The sequence below is a fragment of the Salmo salar genome, chromosome ssa25 (assembly GCF_905237065.1).
Source record: "Salmo salar chromosome ssa25, Ssal_v3.1, whole genome shotgun sequence".
Classification (NCBI taxonomy): domain Eukaryota; kingdom Metazoa; phylum Chordata; class Actinopteri; order Salmoniformes; family Salmonidae; genus Salmo; species Salmo salar.
Genome location: NC_059466.1, coordinates 6793253 through 6805315, shown reverse-complemented (window position 1 = coordinate 6805315; position 12063 = coordinate 6793253). Strand labels below are relative to the sequence as shown.

General features: G+C 43.7%; 1 protein-coding gene across 1 annotated transcript in view; it reads right to left on the bottom strand.

Annotated features, from left to right (window-relative positions):
- LOC106586062 (collagen alpha-1(XVIII) chain) overlaps positions 1-1445 on the bottom strand; it is a 176347-nt gene extending 174902 nt beyond the window's left edge. Inside the window, exons 1-2 of the mRNA XM_014172893.2 lie at positions 1266-1445; positions 1104-1177 (exon numbers count right to left, since the gene is read on the bottom strand). Of these exons, the coding sequence (XP_014028368.1) occupies positions 1104-1177; positions 1266-1270 (79 nt within the window). The 5' untranslated portion in view covers positions 1271-1445. The remainder of the gene's footprint in view (positions 1-1103; positions 1178-1265) is intronic.
- Between the last annotated feature and the right edge of the window lie 10618 nt (positions 1446-12063).

Below are 12063 nucleotides of genomic sequence, written 5' to 3'. Positions count from 1 at the left end.
AGCCGGTAGGTATATGGTTCTGTCGGCTTGTATTTTCAATTTACTGACACACACTGTGTAAACACTAGCACAATATGTAAACAATGGCCGAGCATAACCGAACGTTGCATGCATTCAGCTGGCAGTGGTAAACCTACCGGCTCTCTATAAAGTCAGCTAAACAATACTTTCCTGTGGATATTTTGTCCAAATTTCAAGCGGTTAAAGGACAAACTGCACATAAAACCGGTAAAGTTAAATTGTAATTTTATTCAACATTCCGGCTTGTAAGGAACATTTACATGATTTTGCACTCAAGTGTCAGGATGTATATACCAATTAATTGTATATTACCGCCTGATTATTCAGACAACGTTATGAAAACACTTTCACTGAGCAACTAACACAGAATCTTCTAAAAAGTTCAACGGTTCAACATAATTCACAAAATAGCAATAGAAACAAATTGTATCATTACTTTGACCAATATGTTTGCCTAAGAGCATATGAAATTAAATATATAAAACATAGAAATTCAATTTACACAAACAGAACACATTTTCCTGAAAAAAAGTGCAGGGATGGTCAAATGAATGAAACATAAACCCTAAGGTTGTTTATGAATAAGTAGGCCTACACCTACAACTATTTTCTCCACTGATGTAAGATAGCGCATACAATAAATGCATCTTGACACAAAGAAAGTAACCCACAGTCCACACTCAGAAACATGAGCATCCCAGACACAGGCAATGTTTCCAAAAGCTGAAACTGGTAATATTATAGCAGTTTCTTTAGGAAACAACATTTCCCAATTAGCTGTACAAAACGTAATTAATTTACCATACATACTGTAATGACAAACATCTCCCACTTTGCATTAGCCCGTGTCATCCTTCAAATAGTGTTATCATTGTAAGCAACGTTACAACTTCACAATGTAAAACCTTTAATTTAGGCCTAAGTGTATTGTATTTCAACATTTCACCGTTTTATAAGTAGTGCCTCTACATTACCACGGTGTACGTACGTTTATTTACATTATGACGGTTCGAGTTGATATCTACAACTTGTTGTAACGTTAAATAGTTAAGTATCCATGTTTTTCGAAATGTTGCGCTTACCTGGCCATTGCGATGCTGCGGGGGTCAGAAGAACCAGGACAGAGCAAACTAGTGTCTCCAACCATGAGGAACACCTGCAACGAGGTAGCACATTGTGCATTAAATTAATGATTTTATTCGATTTCTATACATCCCCCAAGAACGTAAATAAATGCAAAATACCTCATTTTCAGCTTTGTTTTGGTAGTGACCAAGTTGAAAGGCTACAAGATTTCTGGCCAAATAAATTCAAAACTTTGCCCAGTTTCCCTGGTCCACCACGACTGCCAAGCTGTGAACAGCTGATGCGCGGCTCTCTACTAGTTACAGAGAGAAATTGTGGGAGAAAACAGTGTCCCACATAATCTGACAAAGGAGAATCCTTCCGGGTCCTAAAGAGTTCCGCGGTTTTTCACTCTATGGTGCGTTTGGAATATAATTATATTTTTTAGCGCAGCATTGTTTACACCAATCTTAGATTTGCCTGTAAATGTCAATTTCAAGGTGAAAGAAGAAGTAGCCAAATGTGTGGTCAAACGGGCATTGTAGTTCGCATTCCAATGATAGGGACATAAAAGGTAGGCCTTATTACATTATGTGTGTACATTTTGATAAAACACAATTTAATCACATACATCTACGCTCGAACAAAACCAAACCATGTTAAAATTGTTATGTTTTTATTCAAATAACTTTGTTGTTTGCTCTGAAAATACCAATTTTGGCATGTGGGTTGTTCCATGTCATTTCAGCAAGCCATGACACGCACAATCTCGGATTGTTGAAAAATGATTTATATTGTTAGAAAAATATAAGATTAGCATTCCTGCAACATTATTCTGTAGAAATGTAATTGCAGTGCTTGCAAAAGTATTCACCCCTTTGGCATTTTTCCTATTTTGTTGCATTACAACCTGCAATTGAAATAGATTTTTATTTGGATTTCATGTAATGGACATACACAAAATAGTCCAAATTGGTGAAGTGAAAAAAATTACTTGTTTCAAAAAATGTAAAAAAGTATAAAACGGAAAAATAGTGCATGCATATCTATTCACCCCCTTTGCTGTGAAGCCCCTAAGTAAGATCTGGTGCAACCAATTACCTTCAGAAGTCACATAATTAATAAAATAAAGTCCATCTCTGTGCAATCTAAGTGTCACATGATCTGTCACATGATCTCAGTATATATTCACCTGTTTTGAAAGACCCCAGAGTCTGCAACACCACTAAGCAAGCGGCACCATGAAGACCAAGGAGCTCTCCAAACAGGTCAGGGACAAAGTTGTGGAGAAGTACAGATCAGGGTTGGGTTATAAAAAAATACCCAAAACTTTGAACATCCCAAGGAGCATCATTAAATCCTTTATTAAAAAATGGAAAGAATATGGCACCACAACAAACCTGCCAAGAGGGCCGCCCACCAAAACTCACATACCAGGCAAGGAGGGTAATAATCAGAGAGGCAACAAAGAGACCAAAGATAACCCTGAAGGAGCTGCAAAGCTCCACAGCGGAGACTGGAGTATCTGTCCATAGGACCACTTTAAGCCGTATGTTCCACAGAGCTGGGCTTTACGAAAGAGCGGCCAGAAAAAGCCATTGCTTAAAGAAAAAAATAAGCAAACACATTTGGTGTTCGCCAAAAGGCATGTGGGGGACTCCCCAAACATGGAAGAAGGTACTCTCGTCAGATGAGACTAAAATGTAGCTTTTTGGCCATCAAGGAAAGCACTATGTCTGGCACAAACCCAACACCTCTCATCACCCCGAGAATCTCATCCCCACAGTGAAGCATGGTGGTGGCAGCATCATGCTGTGGGGATGTTTTTCATCGTCAGGGACTGGGAAACTCGTCAGAATTGAAGGAATGATGGATGGCGCTAAATACAAGGAAATTCTTGAGGGAAACCTGTTTGTCTTCCAGAGATTTGAGACTGGGATGGAGGTTCACCTTCCAGCAGGACAATGACCCTAAGCATACTGCTAAAGCAACACTCGAGTGGTTTAAGGGGAAAGTTAAATATCTTGGAATGGCCTAGTCAAAGCCCAGACCTCAATCCAATTGAGAATATGTGGTATGACTTAAAGATTGCTGTACACCAGCAGGAACCCATCCAACTTGAAGGAGCTGGAGCAGTTTTGCCTTGAAGAATGGGCTAGATGTGCCAAGCTTATAGAGACATATCTCAAGAGACTTGCAGCTGTAATTACTACAAAGTATTGACTAGGGCCGGTGAATAGTTATGCACACTCAAGTTCAGTTTTTTGGTCTCATTTCTTGTTTGTTTCACAATAAAAAATATTTTTCATCTTCAAAGTGTTCAAAGCATGTTGTGTAAATAAAATGATACAAACCCCCCAAAAAATCTATTTCAATTCCAGGTTGTAAGGCAACAAAATAGAAAAATGCCAAGGGGGTGAACACTTTCGCAAGGCACTGTAGGTCTCTGATAAATTAAGCTAATTGATTGCACCCAAATTGGTAATTTTTATGTATAGTATTCACATAATATTCAAGAAATATAGTACATAACATCCAATTTGGACCAAACTTTTTTTTTCTTCTAACAATGAGTAAGACATGATGAATCCAGATAAATTACCAAAAGACCCCCTCAGACCCAATGCACCCCACTCCAATCCCACCCTAACGAGTATACAGTATCAGTTCTCTCTGTCTGACAAGTAGTATGAAGCGGCAGTTCAGAGTATTGTTTCTTCATCCTATGTAATGTATTCTCTGTGAATTTGGTTGTGTTTTTTCACCCTGTTCAGGGAAATTAGTAATTGAAGTTATGGTTTATGTTCCCTCCTACATCCTGATATGGCCAGGTGTTGACCACTAGATTGTGGTGTTCCTACTTTTACGTGATTTTTTAATGGAGAGAGGTTTCCTTACCATGTATGCACAAGGTATAACAAATACCCCTGGTTTGGTTTTGTTTACCTGGACACTGTTTCAAATGCTTAAAAAGTCATAATTTGAAACGGTGGACAAGAAAACCAACGCATGGATTGACGCTGCGGTCTAAGGCACTGCATCTCAGTGCTTGAGGCATCACTACAGACACCCTTGTTCGAATCCAGGCTGTATTCCAACCGGCCATGATTGGGAGTCCCATAGTGCGGTGCACAATTGGCCCAGCATCGTCCGGGTTTGGCTGGTGTAGGCAGTCATTGACTTGCATAGTTAAATAAAGGTTAAATAAAAAAAGTGTTTAAATACCTTGTCCATAGACTTCTTACAGGGTATGGAAACCAATGTGTAATTTTGCAATTTGTGTGAATTATCCCTTTGCTTTAACATTGAGGGGGAGATTCTTTAAAAAATATATCACCTAGAACAGTACCATCTAGTGGTCAGAACGTGGTAATATCATAATGTAGGATAGGACATAAACCTAACAACTTCAATTACTAATTTCTCTGAAAAGGGGGGAAAAAACACAAAATTCACTGAGAATACATTACATAAAATGAAGAAACAATACTCAGAGACGCAAACTCCATACTACTTGTTAGACATTGAGAACTGATACTATACACTCATTGTTGGGGTGGGATTGGTGTGGAGGTCCGTGGGAGACTTTTGACAATTTCTTTGGATTCCTCATGTCTAACTCAATGTTAGAAAAAAAGAGTGCCTTATGTGTAGTGTAATTTGGTAAAAAAATAGCTTTACTTCTGTCATAAATAGAACATGTTCAACTTCATAACAAACATGTTTTTATGGTAAGCAAATTACTATAAAAAGGTGCCAATTAAAGTAACAGGGTTGACCATAACAGGGTTGACGATTTCATCATAAATCAGCCATACCTCACCTTGTGACAGGGGAATGGAAGCTTGTTGTGTGCAATAGCGAGGGGCAATTGAATGCAAACTTAAACAAAAAACAGGGTTGACACTAGACATGTTATGCTCAGAAAATTGCCAAAAAGAGTATAACCAGCTTACCTGATTTTACACGAGGATTTGACTACAAGATGTTAAATGCTTCTTGAATAATTTGTTATTTTTTTAAATAGTCCAGGGCCTTGGCATTAAAAAAGTGATGAAACGGGCCTCCCGAGTGACGCAGTGGTCTAAGGCACTGCATCGCAGTGCTAGCTGTGCCACTAGAGATTCTGGGTTCGAGTCCAGGCTCTGTCACAGCCGTCCATGGGGTGGCGCACAATTGGCCCAGCGTCGTCCGGGTTAGGGAAGGGTTTGGCCGGCATGGATGTCCTTGTCCCATCATGCACTAGTGACTCCTGTGGCGGGCCGGGCGCAGTGCATGCTGACAGGGTCGCCAGGTGTACGGTGTTTCCTCCAACACATTGGTGAGGCTAGCTTCCGGGTTAAGTGGGCATTGTGTCAAGAAGCAGTGCGGCTTGGTTGGGTTGTGTTTTGGAGGACGCACAGCTCTCGACCTTCGCCTCTCCCGAGTCTGTACGGGAGTTGCAGCAATGAGACAAGACTTTAACTACCAATTGGATGCCACGAAATTGGGGAGAAAGAAACAAAACATTATTTTTTTAATGAAACGGTTACTCGGCCGATACAAGCATGACATTTGGTAAAGATGCTCTTTGAGATGTATTAATTGTGTGGCAAACCTCTTCAAAGTTAGGAGCATTTGTCACAAATTAAGTGGGAAACTGTCACCAAAGTCAGCCCAGAATGAAAGTTCTTTCGAACATGACAGTACCTGTGTGTTTGTTTCGCTGTCCTGGTCCACCCAGGCCGCAGGTAAGGTCAAGGATAGCAGGGTTCGGTACACAAATCTGGTTCTCGGTAGGTCCAGGTCTAAACGCCAAAAGGTAAGTCCAAAACAGTCCAGCTCGTACACGGTAAATCCAGCCAATGTAGATTGTCTCTTTCTCTATGGTTCATAGATCCTCTCCCTCTCTTCCTGGTTTTTCTTGACCTTTATCTGTGGGTCGGCTCCACCTTCTGAGGGTTCCCCTTGCTTCTGGGAATTGTAGTTTTGGCAGTCGGCCATTTTGTGATCTGTAGTTCTGATCGGGGTGGCCATTTTAGTGATCGGGCAGAGCCCGTTTATTAGTTCTGCCCTCAACATATCTGCCATTTATCACTCGACCCCCTTCTTTGCCACAATTGATATTACAAGTTGTTTTTTTACATAATACAATATGGCCGCCAATACGGAATCTGCTTTTGGAAAGATGATATTACTGTTGAATTTTTGTTGCCATATATTATCAAAAATCTTGTTATTTGTGAGTAGTGGACCAGTCTTCAACAATATACCATTATATTTCATAAGCAACCTGCCTAAAGTGGCAAAAACACCAGAAATCTACCTGTAAACTACTTGAATGTTGTTGAAATACAACATGAATCCCCTTAAAAACATGTTATCAAGCTTAAAAATTGCCAACAGACCTAGGGAGTTACATTATCTAACTAATTTATTGAGACCATGGGTATCAGCAGTCAACATATAATATTAATTCTAGCTAGCTAACCAGCTAACAAAAGGATGTCCTGAGGGAAAATGGTAAGGGACCCATTGGATACAGGAGACTTCATCTCTTGGGCAGCATACCATGCTTCCCTCTAGCCAGATCCCACTGACAAGGCAGCACTAAATTCACTTCTACCTCTTTTTTTATGAGAAAGCAGCCAGTTTCACCATGGTCGGATCACAGTACAGCTCAACCCTGGCCAAATACCTGTGATGGCTTTTGACCAACCACTGTCTGCTCTTGCAAAGTTTGTTCATTGGAGCTTTCCTAAGGACTATGGAGAGCAAATGTGTGGTTATGTTTTGGTGGACTGCACTTAGAAATGGCCCCATGGCACACTAAAGGATCATTTTTGGATGGCTCAGGTTGGACCACTGCCTTGTAAACTCATTCTTGAAGTCAGCACACTTGACTAAAACAAGGCACAGTCATCAAGTTACTTTGGTTTCAAACTCCATAAAGATGCTCGGCTGTTGGAGTCTACATGCACTTATGTTGTTACATGGAAAGCATACATGAGTCAGAGGTATCCAACCTTCCAGTTCTGGAGCATTTTTCTTGAATTTGAGAGACTTGGGATGATTTTTTCAGTTCACACAGAACTAGAGATTTTGGTCTTTATGTTGAAACAAGCTTTGGCACCCTGGTTCTTTGCACTGGACAGAACAAACTATGCAAGGTGGATTCCTATCCACATCCGAGAAATGAAAGCCTTAGCAAGCTCACATCAGAGAAGAATTCTCAGACTTCTGGGTCCTGCCAAAAACACAAAACATGTTTTCATGCGTGCTGCTTGACCAAGCCCATGAGCAAAACAATGAGCTGCCAAAAGGTACAGGGGGAGTGACTGGTGTAAGTGGAAAGCTTGTGCAACACAATCTCAAGCATGGGGAGTCTATTCCTAGATAAAATGTCCAGAGCTTCTGGTTTTGGATACATGCAATTGTGAAGTAAAGATGTCATTACCACTTTACGCACCATTGAGAAATTAGGCACTTCTCAATATAAAAAATATCTTAAACCCCTACAGTCGATGTCCCGCAGAGATCTAATTAGCATAATACAAAAATCAGTTTAAGCTAGAGATATCGTTTTTTTTGCATTGGATGCGTCTCAATCCACCGCATCCACCGCATCTCAATCCAGGCCAATGTCGCACTTCCACATCTGCAGTGAAAGGTACAGGTGAAACAGATCAGGGTGTGACAGTAACCCCCCCCCTCTAAGGACGCCACCTGGTTGACGCATAACTGGTTGACCGGGATGCCGGCGGTGGAACTCAGCGATGAGGGCTGGGTCCAGGATATCCCTAGCGGGGACCCAGCACCTCTCCTCCGGGCCTTATCCCTCCCAGTCAACCAGGTACTGGAATCCCCTGCCCCGCGGCCAAACCTTCAGGAGTAGCCTCACCGTCTACGCCGGTTGGCCGTCGATGAGACAGGGGAGAGGGGTGGGACTGGAAACAGGAGACAAAGGGCTGTGAGACATAAGTTTAATCCTAGACACATGAAAAGTGGGATGTATATGGAGGGTATGGGGCAACAGAAGACGAACAGCAGAGGGGCTAATAATCTTGGAGATGGCCCCGGTCGGAGACCATGTCCACCGGAAGTCCATGGATCCAGAATACGTGCTGCACCATGAGCTGAGACGTCTGCTTGGCTGAGGATAGCTTGGGAAGAGGAATGAAATGGCAGCTTTAGAAAACTGGTCCACCATTGTAAGGATAATGGTGATGCCATCAGAGACCAGTGACGAAGTCCAGGGACATATGTGACCAGGGACGGTGAGGGACAGGAAGTGGTTGAAGGAGGCCAGCCGGAGCTTGCCGAGGAGTCTTATTCTGAGCACGGCGACGAACACGGAGACGTCAGGGACCATGGTGGGCCACCAAAGCGTTGTCGCACAAAGGCCAGGGTCCGATGGGAACCCGGGTGGCAGGCAAGCCTGTAGGAGTGAGCGGACAGCGTCTGGAACAAACATCTGGACTGGGTCCAGACATCCCCCGGGTTTCGGCTGGGAACGCTGCGCCTCACGGACCTGGTCTCTATTCCCAAGATGAGTGCCGTCGCCAGCCATGAGGTTGGAAGGATGGTCTCAGGGCCTGAGGGTGTTGCCGAGGGGCTAAAGTGGCGTGAAAGCTCATCCGGCTTGACATTTTTGGACCCCAGGCGGTAGGAGAGAGAAGTTGAACCGGGTGAAAAGCAGGGCCCACCAAGCTTGCCTGGAATTGAGACGCTTGGTGGTGTGGTGATATTCCAGGTTCTTGTGATCCGTCCACACAATGAAAGGCTGTTCCGCTCCCTCCAACCAGTGCCTCCACTCCTCCAACGCCATCTTCACCATGAGAAGCTGACGATTCCCCACATCGTAATTCTTCTCCGTGGTGTTAAGATGATGGGAGAAGAAGGTGCAGGGATGCAGCTTAAGGTAAAGGGCAGGATGCTAGGAGAGAACAGCCCCCACACTGACATCCGAAGAGTTGGACTCCACCACAAACTGACAATACGGGTCAGGATGGACTAATATGGGAGCTGTGGTGAAGCAGTGCTTGAGGTCCAGGAACACCCGGTCAGCAGCTGGGGACCACGTGAACGGAACCTTGGAAGAGGTGGTGCAGAAAGGGGGTAAGTCAGGGTGCTGTAACCCCGGATAAAGCGGTGATAGAAATGGGCAAATCCCTGCACTCTGGACATATGGTGCCAATCCACCACCGCTCTCACCTTCCCAGGATCCATTTGCACATTACCCGCAGCGATGATGTAACCAAGGAAGGAGATGGTGGAGTGATGGAATTCACACTTTTCCCCTTTCACAAAAAGCTGGTTCTCCAGGAGGTGCTGTTATTGGACTTAGCGGGATAAAAAAATGAGGATGTCATCGAAGTAGATGAACACAAACCGGTTCAACATGTTGCGGAGAACACCATTAACCAGGGCCTAGAACACAGCTGGAGCATTGGTCAGACCAAAAGGCATAACCAGATATTCGTAGTGTCTACTGGCCGTGTTGAAGGCTGTCTTCCACTCGTCCCCTTCCCATATCTCCACCAGATGGTAGGCGTTCCGCAGGTCCAACTTGGAGAAAATGGTGGCCCACTGGAGTGGCTCAAAGGCCGAGGCGATGAGGGGTAGTGGTTACTGGTTCTTAACCGTGATATCATTGAGGCCCCGGTAGTTGATGCACGGGCACAGGGTTCTTCTTTGTGGAGGAGAGGGACAAAACCCTGCGCCTGTGCATCGACTACCTGGGCCTCAGTGACATCACGGTTAAGAACCGCTAACCGCTACCACTCGGAGAGAGGCAGAAGGGCGGATACACCCTGTAGCGGAGAGGTCCGAGATTATTTCCGAGCCCACAGGAAGACGTTCCAGGGCAAGATGCGCTGACTTCAGGCAATGGGCGTGGCAGAACGTGTTTCAGCCCATGATTGCACCAGCAGTCCAGTCGATGAGGGGATTGTGTTACTGGAGTCAAGAGACTCCCAATACCACGGGAACCTGAGGAGGCTTAATAAGGATCAGAGCGCAATCCTCCTTGCTCCACTCCTCTGCCCGACACCAACATCAGGCAAACCCGGCACCAAAGACCTCTTTGGCTCCTCCGACCAGGTCAATGGGTATGGCTGTCCACCCGTGATCTTCCCTTAAAGGTGGACTCGCTGAAGCTCGCTCATTGCTACATAGGACCATTTAAGATCCTGAGTCGCATCAACCCAGTCACCTATCGTCACCAGCTTCCCAGGTCCATGAGCGTCTGTCAGTCCTTTCATGTCTCCTGTCTCAAGCTGGTAAGGACCAGTCCATTCTCTCCCCCCACACCTGCTTCTCCACCTCGACTTGTGGATGGCCACCTGGCCTACACGGTCCGGCGTCTGTTTGAGGCTCTTCGGGTCCCTGCCCGGGACATCCAGTATCTTGTGGACTTAGAGGGCTACGATCCCGAGGAGTGGGGGGGGTACCGTCATGGTTCCTCCTAGCCCCAGGTGGCGTCCTTATTAAGGCGTCCTTATTGGACTTATTGGACTCACACTTAGGCATGAAGTGGAGGGACTATGAAACTTGAATAAGCATGAAACTGTATAGAAGGAGTGGACTGAAACTGAGTCCGGTAGTTGCTCCATGGACCAACTCAGCTTGTTACTTTGTAATAAAGTCTATTTGAATTCACAGGCTCCGGTATCTGAGAGATATTATTGAACCAATATTTCCACAACAATAGCAGACGTGTAACGGTTGTCGTCTGGAATGGAGGACCAAAACGCAGCAGGAATGTGGATGCTCATCTTGATATTTATTTGAAAATAAAGTGAACACCAAAATAACAAAACAACGAAGAACTCACGAACAACCAAACAGTCTTGTCAGGCTCACACACGCAAAACAAGAAACAATCTCCCACAAACACTAAACCAAACACATACCCATATATAGGACTCCCAATCAGAGGCAACGAGAAAACACCTGCCTCCAATTAAGAGTCCAACCCCAATAAAACAGACATAGAAATACAAAAGACCAGAGACCACAAAGAAATACAAACATAGGACATTACCCAAAAACCCGTAAATAATAAATCAAACGCCCTACTAAATAAACCACCACCCCGAACCACATAAAACAAATAGCCTCTGCCACGTCCTGACCAAACTACAATAACAAATAACCCTTATACTGGTCAGGACGTGACAAGACGTTTCTGGGCCACTTGCAGAAACTGTTTGGCATTACTGACTTTGCCTCGGCAGCAGCCAGTCCTATGTCAGCAATTTTTTCTATACAAAAAAGTGTCACAGGATGATGCATTTTACATTGTGTTTTGAGTAGTCATTGCTGAATGTAACAAATACTGTACCTAAATCCTTTTCTTTATAGCATCAGAGTTATCCAATACCAATACAAACGAAACAGGTCTATGAATGTTTGAATGTCCAGTAGGGTTGAGCTAATGGAGTCCAGACGATTAACAACTAGTAATGCCTCTGCCGAGTCTCTTGATTACTTCCCCACCCCTATGTCTGGAAGAAACTTAACTCAAAGGACAACAAACCACTGAAGTGATCAACTGTGAGTATTTGTTTTGCACTAAGGAATTGTGCTGAGTAAAGATGTACAGTTGAAGTCAGAAGTTTACATACACTTGCTTAGGTTGGAGTCATTAAAACTTGTTTTTCAACCACTCCACAAATTTCTTGTTAACAAACTATTGGTTTTGGCAAGTCAGTTAGGACATCTACTTTGTGCATGACATGTAATTTTTCCAACAATTGTTTAGACAGATTATTTCACTTATAATTCACTGTATCACAATTCCAGTGGGTCAGAAGTTTACATACACTAAGATGACTGTGCCTTTAAACAGCTTGGAAAATTCCAGAAAATGATGCCATGGCTTTAGAAGCTTCTGATAGGCTAATTGACATCATTTGAGTCAATTGGAGGTGTACCTGTGGATGTATTTCAAGGCCTACCTTCAAACTCAGTGCCTCTTTGCGTGACATCATGGGA